Source organism: Schistocerca piceifrons, chromosome 5, assembly GCF_021461385.2.
Source record: "Schistocerca piceifrons isolate TAMUIC-IGC-003096 chromosome 5, iqSchPice1.1, whole genome shotgun sequence".
NCBI classification, from domain to species: Eukaryota; Metazoa; Arthropoda; class Insecta; order Orthoptera; family Acrididae; genus Schistocerca; species Schistocerca piceifrons.
The window spans coordinates 134,889,531-134,903,804 of record NC_060142.1 but is presented as its reverse complement, the minus strand read 5'-3'; the positions used below and the strand labels follow the sequence as shown (position 1 = coordinate 134,903,804).

Sequence of the window (14,274 nt, the reverse complement as noted above, 5' to 3'; positions counted from 1 at the left end):
CGGCACTAGTACAGTGTATATCCACCTTTCGCAGCAATGCAGGCTGCTATTCTCCCATGGAGACGATCGTAGAGATGCTGGATGTAGTCCTGTGGAACGGCTTGCCATGCCATTTCCACCTGGCGCCTCAGATGGACCAGCGTTCGTGCTGGACGTGCAGACCGCGTGAGACGACGCTTCATCCAGTCCCATACATGCTCAATGGGGGACAGATCCGGAGATCTTGCTGGCCAGGGTAGTTGACTTACACCTTCTAGAGCACGTTGGGTGGCACGGGATACATGCGGACGTGCATTGTCCTGTTGGAACAGCAAGTTCCCTTGCCGGTCTAGGAATGGTAGAACGATGGGTTCGATGACGGTTTGGATGTACCGTGCACTATTCAGTGTCCCCTCGACGATCACCAGTGGTGTACGGCCAGTGTAGGAGATCGCTCCCCACACCATGATGCCGGGTGTTGGCCCTGTGTGCCTCGGTCGTATGCAGTCTTGATTGTGGCGCTCACCTGCACGGCGCCAAACACGCATACGACCATCATTGGCACCAAGGCAGAAGCGACTCTCATCGCTGAAGACGACACGTCTCCATTCGTCCCTCCATTCACGCCTGTCGCGACACCACTGGAGGCGGGCTGCACGATGTTGGGGCGTGAGCGGAAGACGGCCTAACGGTGTGCGGGACCGTAGCCCAGCTTCATGGAGACGGTTGCGAATGGTCCTCGCCGATACCCCAGGAGCAACAGTGTCCCTAATTTGCTGGGAAGTGGCGGTGCGGTCCCCTACGGCACTGCGTAGGATCCTACGGTGTTGGCGTGCATCCGTGCGTCGCTGCGGTCCGGTCCCAGGTCGACGGGCACGTGCACCTTCCGCCGACCACTGGCGACAACATCAATGTACTGTGGAGACCTCACGCCCCACGTGTTGAGCAATTCGGCGGTACGTCCACCCGGCCTCCCGCATGCCCACTATACGCCCTCGCTCACAGTCAGTCAACTGCACATACGGTTCACGTCCACGCTGTCGCGGCATGCTACCAGTGTTAAAGACTGCGATGGAGCTCCGTATGCCACGGCAAACTGGCTGACACTGATCGCGGCGGTGCACAAATGCTGCGCAGCTAGCGCCATTCGACGGCCAACACCGCGGTTCCTGGTGTGTCCGCTGTGCCGTGCGTGTGATCGTTGCTTGTACAGCCCTCTCGCAGTGTCCGGAGCAAGTATGGTGGGTCTTACACACCGGTGTCAATGTGTTCTTTTTTCCATTTCCAGGAGTGTAGTACTATGAGACCTGGCAGTGATACGTAACCTATTACTGATATGGCCACTAGGATTTGAAACGCAACCTTTATTTGTTTTCATTAACACCGTTTGTTGTATTAATGAATCATATGATGTGTCTATTGTTCCGTAATATTAATCTTTGTCTAACTATTCTGTAAATGAATGAGGAAATTAGTATGCAGCCTACGTTATTGTTTATGATTGTATCGTACAGTACGGAGCTGTAACAGCTATTTTATTTTTGACTATATAGCTATTTTTTATAACGTAACAATGTGTTATACAAAAGTAACTTTTAGCAGTGAAAAGGTAAATAACTTAGGTATATTTGATACAAAACTGAATGCAGTATATCTTCAAGTTTTATTTGCAAATGCTCAATGTGGCTACCATTTGCAACACAATAAATTTCCCATCTTCAGTTTCCTGCAAAATCCTATGAAGCATTTCTTGACGTGTGGTGGCTACAGCTTGTGTTGTCCATTGTCGCAGCTCCTCGGCGTTTGCCGGAAGCGGAGCAACGAACACTTTGTCTTTAATGTAACCACACACAGAGAAGTTAATTGGGGTTAAATCAGGCTATCGCGGTGACGAGGATGTTGTCCCACCGCGTCCAGTCCATGTCGGTACATTCCTAGAGAATCCAGCCTCGGGCATGGATGTGTGCGATGTCCCTAGGTTAGTTAGGTTTAAGTAGTTCTAAGTTCTAGGGGACTGATGACCTCAGATGTTAAGTCCCATAGCGCTCAGAGCCATTTTTGAACCATATCCAAGTGCGATATGCCAGTTACACTTGACTCGACAAATAAGAAAGTATCGCAAATCATGTTAAAGCTTATAGCACAAAAAGCGTTTACCCTAGACGAGTCCCATACATGTTCGATTATGTGATGTGGTTTCTGCTCATTCCATATACGATCATTATGCCGATCCACTTCACCGCGGCTATGGAAGGTGTCTTCGTCACTGAAAACAATTTTATTAAGAAAATCATCTTCAGTCTTCAGTTTGTTAAACATTTCTACACAAAACTCAGTTCGCTTTTCTCTGTCACTTTAAGAAAAAGTTTGCAAGAGTTTTTCAGGTTTTGAATGACAGTTGTTTTCCTAATATTTTCCACACTGTAACGATAGGCACTTTCAGTTCTAATCTGGCGTGTGTCGTTCATTTATCCAGACTGTGAATGTAAGACAGCCGAACATCTTCAGTTGCTGCGTCATAGACTACTGCCCGACCCTGACCCGGTGTTCTTATGTGACACACAGCCAGTCTCCGTGATATGATTGTACCAATTAATAACAATTTGTCTTGGAGATGGTGGTTTCTGATATTTTGTCCTGAATTGTCTCTGAACTGTAGTAGTGGGTTTGGATTCATGAAACCGCAAACAACACTGCGCGCGCACTGCACCGTTATACGACTCTATAATGACCGTTGGAATACCTCAATCGTGCATGCTTCTAAACGGGAACATAAGTAACAGTTATTGGAGGGGATAAAACTTGAAGACATTCTGCATTCGGTTCCGCATCAAATATTTCTGTAAGCCATTTACCCTTTTCACAGTTAAAGATTACTTTTGTGTAACTAAATTATAAACACCCTGTATATCTGTACTACTATATGAAGTCATTGTTTAACGTTGTTACCAAAAATATGTAAAAGTTCTCGACCGATTTACTTCAAATTTTTAGGCAATAATCTGAGCAAAGGTCTCGAAAAGTTCTTGACCGATTAGCTCCCCATTTTTACAGGGGGCTCCAGGAAGCATTTAGATGCACAGGGCTATGTATCTTTAAACAAAAATATACAGGTTTTCTGTTACAACTGACTGCTAGAAAGAAAGTGCTGCGCTTTGCTGTGTGGTTTCGTTTTCTTTCTCGCAGTCAGTTTCAACTATTGAAAGCAGTGTGTGCAACCTATTAGACGACTTGTTTCCCAGTATATTTTCTTTCTCCTTACGTGTATTTTTTTTTAATTTATACACAATTATGTGCCATGTTGTTTTCTTATTCGCAGTAGATTTCAATAGAAAAAAGGAAAGTTGTATTTATGGCTTGCTGCCTTATGATCAGAAAATCACTAAGAAATCTGAATTGTCCTAAACTTTGTAATCCCACTGGTTTGCAGATTAAAATAATGCAAAATACTATCATTGGAGCTACCATCTTCACAGATCTAACAGCTGGATATGTCTTTCATACCCAACCGATTTAGTTATTCATTGTAAGTCATTCCCATCAAGGTTTATTTGGCAACAACAATAAACAAGGCTCAAATAAAGACGGATAGACAGGGGGGGGGGGGAGTATAAACCAGCGTTGAGGGGGTGGACATAAGATCAGGAAGAAAGGGATGGACAGCAGAGGGGATAGGAGGAGCTGCACACACACACACACACACACACACACACACACACACACACACACACACACACACACACACAGAGAGAGAGAGAGAGAGAGAGAGAGAGAGAGAGAGAGAGAGAGAGAGTGAGTGGGGGGGGGGGCGGGATTATGACGGATATCACATTTCCGTACGTGTTCAGTAATTGCCATATTTGCTAGTACATGTATGACTTAAATTTCATGAGGCACCAGTTGTAATTTTATATACTTCGTTTTTAGCCTCTGCTGATGCAGACGCTCCATGGGTGGTCAGAAATGAACCAAAATTAACATTGAAAATTATATAACTATCAGAGGACTGTGTCGTATAATACAGTTTCTAACGTGTCTAAAAGTTTTTGTAAGTCCATCCTTTTGACTGAAGGTCACTGTTGTAGGAAAATTAAACGCCCACAACCGTCCTTACTATCTTATTTATTGTGTAGCCATCAGTTCCGGCGCTTCAATGCGCCATCTTGAGGCCTTAGTTGATGTTCAAGCGGTTATTACGTTCCATATGTACTACGCTGGATCAGTGACCAGTGGCCAACATAAATGTAACTGTGATGTCAGCTCTCCAACCGTTAACTGCCAGACAAAAAAAGTTTGTCGATATCAAAAATGACAGTGTAAGAGTATCTTACAATCGATATCAGTGGTCGAAAACAACGCGGAATATCGTGACTGAAACATTTAGATAATAGGATAAAACCCAGTAAAGGCGTGTGGTCAAGCAAATAATGTAGAGTAGTAAGCGGAAATTCGTAATAGTTCACATGAGAGCCATGTGGATCCATACGTCAAGATTACAGTCTGTCGTACGATATTACTAACGATCTGTACTGATAACAATGTCAAGGTAATACAGTGCACAAACTATGGTCTATGTGCATAAGAAATTACGAAAACTGTCAAAGAATACTTTGTTCTTCGACTCGGTTTGTTCGTTCAGGAAACAGTTAGGTTCTTTGTGGGAATGGATATAAATTTCCAGATCTTACATGATATCTATAGTACCTCCTTTATCTACGAAGTGCAAAATTTTTAGATTCGTATCTATACCCACGACAGTTAGTTACGTTTTCTTCGAATGTTCTTTGAAAATCCAATGTTTAATGGTATGCAGGGAAGTATATTCTCTATATCTTTGTCTGGAAGTTCCACTAGTTTTACCTACGTATATGGATTCGCAATCAGCACAGGTTATTTTGTATGTGCATGATTTAGGTAACGGATCGAACTGTTCCTCTGAAAGTGTCAGAAAATTTGACTACTACGTTGTCATTTCTGAATCCGAGATTAACATTAACTTTACAAAAATATGTGCCACATCATTTGACAGTGGGCCAATGTGACTCATACTGGTAAAAAAAAAAAATAAGAAAAATCTCTTTCTATATCGCTGTAAAGAACTCCCGTGTAATTGGCAGCTGATGGTTGGAGTGCTGATATCACAGTTACAGATGGTCTGCGTAATTTAGTTACCTTTGGCGCTGATGCAGCGTATATTTTGATCGTGATAAACACTTCAGAATCAACTAAGGCTTCAAGATGACACACTGAATCGCCGAAACTGGAAGCTACACAGTAAGATCATAAGAAGGCTGTAGTTGTTTCATTTTCTTAAAGTGTCTAAAAACTGTTCGACACCACCACGTACATTAGCATTACCATTTCCAGATGTCTATATCTCCTTTTCTGTGATTTCTGATCAGATTACCAGCCAGTGCCTGAACACCATATTCAGCCTGCTGTTCGGAGATAAACTGCAGTCCATGGGCCTCGAGACGACGAGTGCGGCGGTCATTATGAACTCCATGTTCTCAGTAACGCAGTTCTCAGGTGAGTACAGTTTGCAAAGTGTTCATTTTTGCATTTAAATTTCGAAATTAATGCGGCAATTCAGAACAATGATAAAGATGATTCTTCACGTTTCCTCAATTTCCGCTTCGCTAACAACAGTAAGGTAGGACTGGATTGGACTGTATGAAGGCAGAGACCAAACAGCGAGGTCATCGGTCTCATCGGATTAGGGAAGGACGGGGTAGGAAGTCGGCCGTGCCCTTTCAAAGGAACCATCCCGGCATTGGCCTGGAGCGATTTAGGGAAATCACGGAAAACCTAAATTAGAATAGCCTGTAAAATGAACTTTTTTTTAATAATATTATGAATATTTATATATGTTTTGGAGGAGAGAGATTGATTTTTGATTCAGATTTTTACTTTAAGTCGTAACTGGTACCTGAATTTTGGTTGCTGCCTCCTTGAATGATCAGCTTCTGCACCAGTTGTTAACGTATTGCAATTTGGAGGAAGTTATTGTTATTTAAGGTTTAAAATACGACTCTGTTAGTTACTTGGCCGTACTGCGGATAGCTTTGAGCCAAAGTTTTCGTAGCTTTTCATACCTAAGGGACCACGGTTGTAAGTGGTAAGTGTAAGTGGTGTAAGATCTAACAGCAATCTGCTTTTCGTGAGAAAAGGAAATTGCTTGACACACAAACTTCCTTCAAACTACACGTCCTGCTACAGTGGAGTTCAGCACCATACTATTGTACAAGAACATAAGCCAGTTACTGTGATTAAGAAATTATGAAAGGTTGTTACTTATTGTATGAAAACTACAGAGAATGCATTTCTTTTCCTGTATTTTAGTGAACTTTGTACACTTACAGTTCTGTCAATTAATAGACGGCGACGACAATAAAGTTCACCTCCTTTTCCAAAAACAAGGTATTTCTATTCTTCACTTCCAGAAAATTTGTATACATAAATGTTTGGCAACTCTTACACATACTTCACTCGGTTTTATCACTAAAATATCAATTTTCATAAAATGTAACAATAAGTTCTGAGCGACGGCCTAGCAACACGTCCTCTTTCCACAACATACAGATTAACAGTCCCTTTTTCTTTAATAAAATCAATTTTTTTTAGAGTCCATACTCAAAGATTCTCTAATACTATCGTTGCGGGGACTGAGCGCTAAAGAGTTTATTGCTGTCCAGCTGCACTTCACTTAAAGTACTTTTTGAATCACATTTACATTTTCGGTATTTACATACATTACTGAGCTTCTCAGAATAAAATCAGGCACAAATTATTTAAAGAAAAAGAAGCAGTGAGGCACACATAACATTACATTGCCTCCAATTGAAGCATGACAGTTTCTTTTATGAACTGTCGGGTTTCAATTTCCCAAGTAATATCATGTGTTTCACTTCTAATGTTTACAATGCAGCTAAGACAATGAATACATTTGACAGGTAACATACCATAATGCAAATAATATATCAAAACAATCAGAAAAACTTTTCGTCAAGCAGACATCGATAAACAAAGAACATATTTACATGGCAAATATCGTCTCACGGGCAAAGAGATTTTCGTTAGTAGTTCACTCATAGTTCAGAGTTCTTACTGTTGGTTGTATGCAAAGAATCATGAAATAACAAGAACATAGAAAATATTTACAATTTTGAACGAGGTATTATTCACTCGAGTTTGTATGCAGAAGTCTGGTACACATCGTACTTTAGAAAAATGAATTAACGAGGCGATGCACTGAACTGTCACTGACTGTAATATCATGGTCGGTTTCTTGTGTCATGATGCATCAGTATATCAAGCGTCCATGACTAAGACGTCATGACTGACTTGCTTAATCTTCTTCAATTCTTGCAATCATACTCGTAGTACATAGTACATGGAACCGAAAATACATAGGATTAAGTAAGTGCTAAAAAAATTTATGTCGAAGGTGTATGGTCAAAGGATGGGATTTCTGGAGTTGTGCTATTATTTACAGCGAACTTTTGAAAGCACCGAGATCAGCTTCTAGTCTTTCATATATTGTAGTTACTGTTCTGAATACAGTAACTATCCAGTTCGTGTGTCTCTTTCGTATCATCATGGGAAATAAAATGCCATTTGGTTTATAATTGCGCTCCATCTGAGCGTTCGTAGAACTGTTTATACTCTGGCAGTCTTTTGACATTCGGAAATATTGTTGACGTCTACCTCGTGAGCTAACCACGAGGGCAGATGCGCCGAAAGATAATTACGTACTTTCTCATGTGTGCGTCTGATAGTGATTGTTCATTTACATTTAGAGTGCAAGTTCCTTCGGCGAAATCAATCTTGGTCTTCGTCTGTTTAAGAAACTCAACACCTAACAAGCAGGGTATTGACACGTTCTTTACTACCAGGAAAATACATTCGAGTTTTACTGTTCGTATAATACCAGGAATCAAAGCTTGCATCTGCACTTTCTGCGTGTGTGAACTAATATCTCCTGTAATGCAACATACTTGTACGGGTAATATGGGTATTTTTTGTGTGGCGGTTATTTGTTTGAAAAAACATAGTGAGATTGCATTTACGTTTGCACTAGTATCCAGTATTGCTATAGTTACATATACTGCAAGTGTGATTTCGGTTGTCACCTGAATTTGGTCATCTTCTTGTCGGTCTAAGTTTGTTATATTATTCTCGTGTAGTAACTCGTCACGAATGTCAGTACTGTCGTTGTAACGTAGTACTAGCACTGTATTCAGGTCTTCGTCATTAATGTAGTTACTCCCTTCCTGCCGTACAGCACATGGTAAGGAGTGATAAGATGCTGTGATTAGTTTTCCGTTGTTGAATAGTTGGTGGTACAACCATTGTTATTCCTATCAGGTTGTACACTCATTTCAGTTAATTGCGGCGAATAAAACTGAGTGTTGTGAATTACTCGGGTATCAAACTGTTCTGGTTCATTTACTGGATTAAAAGTCGGAAGATTGTGAGCTTGAGTGAAAAATACCGGTGGGTTGTACCGTTTCCTCTGCATTTGGTTATTTCCTCTATTCTCAGGTTCAAATTGCGTCTGAAATTGTCGTTCATGCATTTGTTGTTTGTTTGGAGCCGATGTTTGAAATTGCTGATTGTTCGGCTTGAATTTTCGCTGAGTATTATTGGGGTTAATGTGTTGGTAGTGTACGTTCGCGTTCCGCGCGCCAGGATTCCATCCTTGCCCTTGCTGTGGGAATCGGCGCTGCCAACTTTTGTTGCCGTATTCATTGCCATACGCAGTGTCCTGTGGTTTGTTGCCGTAGTTAAAATTGTTTGCCTGATTTGTCGGGTGATATCTCGCTCGGTAGTAGTTCTTATTACCTTTAATTGTCCATTTCCATTCTGCTTGCCATAATACTGATCGTGTCCGTTAAAATGCCCTTAAAAAAGCCGTGAGGCACGCATAACATTACAAGCCGGACGCGGGACTGAACCGTCGTCCTCCCGAAGTAAGATAAGAGCACAGCAATATTGTTGTAGCATGCCGAACTGAAACAGCATTTCAATTTGTGGACCCTACGTCAGAAGATGTTCTGAACAGTAGTTGGAGGTCCTCCGCGGTGCGGGCCGCCACTGAGAAGTTCGCAGTGACGTTGTCGTTGTTTACAGCGTGCATCCCTGGCGTATAGAGCGTAAAGCAGTGGGGAGAAACATGTTGACCGGGCCTACACGGACAAACACGTTGTTCTCAGCAGGCACAGCGAACACCGCTTGCTTCGTGCCACTCTTGTTCCGTACAGCCCGAGCTGGCAGTCTGCCCCAAGGGATGAGCCTCTTGCCATAAATGTGAAAACTATCTCATAGCAGCGGTATGTCGCTCTCTGCCCCAACCCCCCAGGACTCATTGCAGGTCTCAGTAGATGTCGATATTCATAATGTTCCGACATTATACTCGCTGTTGTCTACAGGCCAGAACAAACTTTTCGTTAAGGTGCGGGTGATGGATAAGCCATTACTCCTACAAGTCGACACGGGGCCCGCGCGGGGTAGCCGCGTGTTCTCAGACGCCTTGTCACGGTCCGTGCAGCTACCCCCGTCGGAGGTTCGAGTCCTCCCTCGGGCATGGGTGTGTGTGTTGTCTTCAGCGTAAATTAGTTTAAAGTTAGAGTAAGTACTGCTTAAGTTTAGGGACCGAAGACCTTTGGAGTTTGGTCCCATGAGACCTTACCAGAAGTTTCCGCATTTTCCAGTTTCTGGGGGCCTCTGTGTCCCTTGTCAACTCACAGACATATGCCAGGTTAGTGTCCTCACCACTGGCATGCGTCGAGTGTCGACTGGTAAGCTCCATCAAACGACAATGCCTATTCTCGGCCATTTCACGGCCGAGACAGTTTACAAGTCAGCTGTCCGTTCTGTTACGTACCTGGTGGTTAACGACGCGAGTACCGAAAAATTTGTTTGGCTTAGATGCCTTTGCTGCTTTTGATTTTTCTATCGCAGATGCTGTGCATCTGGTTACAGCCCAAATGCCATATCACAAATAGGATTCCATGTGTTCGGAATTTTTAGGTCTGTTTGTCCCATGACTAGGTTGTCCAACAGTTTCACGGCTCACATTACCCTCAAATTCCCTGCTCGCCATTGCTGTTTCCGGGCGCAACCGGTGCCAGTAGTTTTAGCCGATCCGACGTGTATCGCTTAACGTCATTGTGAATGATTAGACAGACTCCCTCAAATGAACAGGCTTTAGTGACCGTAATGAAACTACCCGGTCGGCTGCGGCTTTGTGGCGACTTCAGGGTGACAGTTAAATCACAAGCAGTCATAGACACTTCCCCTCTGCCTGGCCCTCAGGATGGTCACATTGTTGGCTGGGGACAGATTCTTTTCGAAAATCGGCTTGACCGAAGATTCTCTTTAGAGTCCACTGGACGAGATTTGAAAACAGTTGCTTATGGTTAAAACACCTTTTGGACGTATCATGTCAACGGCTGACGCTGGAGATACTAGTGCGTATTTCACCTTCCAGCTTTATTTAGAACAGGTTATGATGGTTGTCTCCCAATGGGATACCAATCCTGAATACATCATATGATAATTGCTACCATGGAAGATCGCCTGCGTAATTTCCATTCTTCGTTTACTATTCTACAGCATGCAGGCCTCAAACGTAATCTCTCTAGCTGTCACTTTCTCCAGCATTTCATTGTTTATTTGGATCATAAAATTTCACGGCAGGGCCTGAGCCCCATTTAAAAACATGTAAGCACTGTTATGTGTCTGCCCCATCTGTCTGTTCTGTGACTACTTCAGACGTCCTTGAGTAGCGTACAGTCATAAGCACCTCAGCGTCCTTATTAGGCAAAGCCACTCATTGACCTAATTGTTGGACTCTGTTTTCTGTGAGATCCATTTCCGTCCCACTCCAAAATTTGCGCTAGTGGTTGCTCTGTCCCAATGGGTCCTGATCGATCGTTCGGCCAGGAGGAACTGCTTTGCTTTTAACTGGTTTCAAAGGCGAGGCCCACGACCGATGGCTTCACTGAGTTCCCGTATTGCCTCTGGTGTGGCGGCAGATTCGGTACTACAGCAGGTCATACGTGTGATACAGCATGGATGGTTCGACCATCTGCCGAACCAGGCATCGAACCCGCTTCATAATTTTGGTGTGTTCCGCCATTGCCTCCCTCTCGATTCCATTATTCTCTTACCGATGGATGGATTTACTCCCTGCGTCGTGTTTCCAGTAGCTCTACGACACTTTTTATATCAGGGTCACTGTAGAATCTCTCGCAAAAACTGCTGGCGCGCCACCAAGTGTTTTTTCCAGGCATCAGTTGGGTGGTGGAACACCTTTTTCGTAGCCTGCCGCAAGTGTTCAGATCAGCAGCCGGTGGTGTGCCCTGCTTTTTTTGCAGTTGCCGGTCGCTTCACAATCTTGGGAAAGAGTTCACATTGGTTTCGCTCGCTCTTTTTTGACACTTCCTCGTTAACGGCAGTTTATTCTTTTTCTCGCTTGTTCCCTATGTCGTTTGTTGTCCTTCTGCCACAGTAGACGTGATTGTCAAGGCCATGTAAAAGATATTCACCTTAAAATGCTCGCTTACGCTCTGGTTGCGACAATGGTGCTCAGTTCGTGGCGTAATATTTCACGGACTTTTGTATGCACAATGGCATTCGCCATGTCACAGCTCCTTCCCCCCCGCTTCCATTCATATTCATAGTCGAACGGTGAGGTGGTTGCCTTGTCTGAACGTTGCTATGCTGCCTATCCCAGCGATTGGGCTTTGCCAGTACTGACAGCAGGTTGGCTGCGTACATAGATTTCGCAGACGAGAAATCTCTCACGTTTTTTTTAAGCTCTTGCAGAATGATTCCAACTAGAGACGTGTGCCGCCGAGCCCATGCACGGCCATCAGGTAGAGACATTGCTCTACATTTTGCTAGCGACCAGGCGTTTCCATGCAACGCTGAGCCTGTCATTGTTCACGCGTGGCACACCAGTCTGGGCCATAGCGTTTTGACGGTCACTTCTCTGAATTCCCGCCATTGTCCACAGCAAGCGCGGTCAATGCGTCTTCATGGTTCACACCGAAGATCGACTCGTGGCATTACCCCAGAACTAGTTGCGTCCCAGGGAGGATGCCGTGCCCCCTCATTGGGACGGGTCAAACAGGTCTGGTTGTACCTGCCTAGTCCAGCGATTGGGCTTTGCCAGTACTGACAGCAGGTTGGCTTTGTGCAACCAGTGCTGCCACATCCTGCTGCGCTGAGGGGACGCCACCGTCTGCATCATTGGAAGCCGGGTCTCCATTACCAGAGCCTTTACTCTACAGCCTCCGTCGCTGCTGCCCATGTTGACGTCTTTCGTTGCGGACTCTGTCGTCCAGATGGCTCCTGCCAGCCTATTGCCAGTCCAGTCCACTGGTCGCCCCAGAGTCCATGGCTGTCTGCTGTGTGCGCACAGCACAACACAAGCAACACCTGGCATGGATAGCCTCTTTATAAGGGAATGCACATTCCTCCGAGCCCTTTTCTGTTAAACTTCTTTCAGAGGTATTAACTTATTTCCTTGTATTATTGTTGTCACCCCATTACCCAATAAATTGTATCTGTTTTATGCCTGTGTGTTTCCTCTGTGTCAGTGGTTGGAACAATGTATCTTCCTGGAAAGTACAATGTTGTGACATTCTTCACGATCTCCTCTGTGGCTGAATAGTGAGACTGAGGACGATCTTGAAAAGAACAAAGAATGAAATAAGTGAAATGAGCGTATGTCATCCTTGGCCGGGAGGCTCCTATCTGGGAAAGTTCGGCCGCCAAGTGCAAGTCTTATTACGTTGGGCGACTTGCGCGACAGTGATGAGGATTAAATGACGATGAGGACAACACCCAGTAAACGAACGGAGAAAATCTCCAACCCGATCGGGAATCGAACCCGGACCCTCTTACATGGGAGGCGAGCATGTTACCACGCAGCAAAGCAGGCCTACTTGAAGAGAACAATTTCAGTGTCATGTACTTGAAATACGTTGCATTTACACTTTATGCTACCAGAGCACTTATAAATATTTCTAGGGAACAAAATTAAGATCCACTATCAGAGGTGGTGAAGGAAAGATGGAGAGACAGAGACGTTATAGTTATATTAAATTTTTTTATGATGAAAGACGATATTTGGTTTAATAGGAAAAGTCACGAGACTTCGCACTGGTCTGTTTGTACTCTTGACTAAATAGTCAATAAATCAGTCTGGCATACTCATTTAAGTCATGCACTTGTTGGCGCAAGAAAATTTTCGCAGACTCCATAGGACATGCTATCGCAAAATGAATAACGACATTTGTAAGGGCTGGGCTTTAAGTAAGCCCTGTCAAAAGGCAAAATCATCAACGGTGCCACATCATGCGCTTTCCATCAAGATGAAAGGAACTTGCCACCGTTGATCAATATGGTTCTTTTTCAAGTACTATTCAGTGTTACTCTTGTGTCTCTGTTGATGCTGAGTCAACTTGTAAATGCGTTTCACTTAATCAATTAAGAACAGATACAACTCTTGTTGTACACACTCTCCCGCTTAATTTTCTACGCTAAGTTGGTCATTTTGATAAAATGGTTTCTGATAATGGCCCAAAAACTTAGACCGTTGGTTTTGAAGGATACTTGACACAGAAGAAAATATATTTACATCTCACTTTATTAAGCAGCATCAGAACTCTTTGAGCATGACATGAAGGAGCTTGGCACACTAAGTTGGCTGTATTGCTGTATGATGTCATAGATCATAGGATTCATATTTTCACAGTTGGAGAAAAGGCCCAATGAGTTGTCAAATGATTTACTATCCATTGATATTTCCTAGTGATGCATAAACAATTTAAATTAGATGAGATAAGAGGAAATGTACTGTTTATGATTTCCGCTGCATTGAGACTCAGTGATGGGTCGACGCTGGCATCGCAAAAATTGGATCGGCTGGAGAAAGGCGTCAAAGGAATTTCAGACACCAAATGTTAACAGAATTCTTCAATATTAGGCAGAAAATCTTAATAAAATTGCAGACACTGTCCTGCAATTGACGTGCATTTACAGTGTAAGTTCTGTCCCATCAATATTGGTCCATTCAAGGCGTGGTATGAGCTTCACCTGAAATAAAAAGCAAAACACGGGGATCTCGAATATCAAAGAGAGTGCATGATTCCAATATGAAGCTGCTGTGCGAGTAATTATGTTAGGATGTGTAGTAAGTGTACTTCATCTTAACCAAAACTTGTTTTTGAAGTGCCTTGAATGTTCGTTTTGTGTGATACGTTAAAGTATGATGAAGTTTCA

The 14,274-nt window shown here is 43.4% G+C and overlaps 1 protein-coding gene across 1 annotated transcript in view; it reads left to right on the top strand.

Annotated features, from left to right (window-relative positions):
* The window catches only part of LOC124798638 (monocarboxylate transporter 1-like), a 157,104-nt gene that overhangs the window by 100,360 nt on the left and 42,470 nt on the right, over positions 1-14,274 (top strand). The window contains exon 3 of the mRNA XM_047262122.1: positions 5,382-5,508. Within this exon, the coding sequence (XP_047118078.1) occupies positions 5,382-5,508 (127 nt within the window). The remainder of the gene's footprint in view (positions 1-5,381; positions 5,509-14,274) is intronic.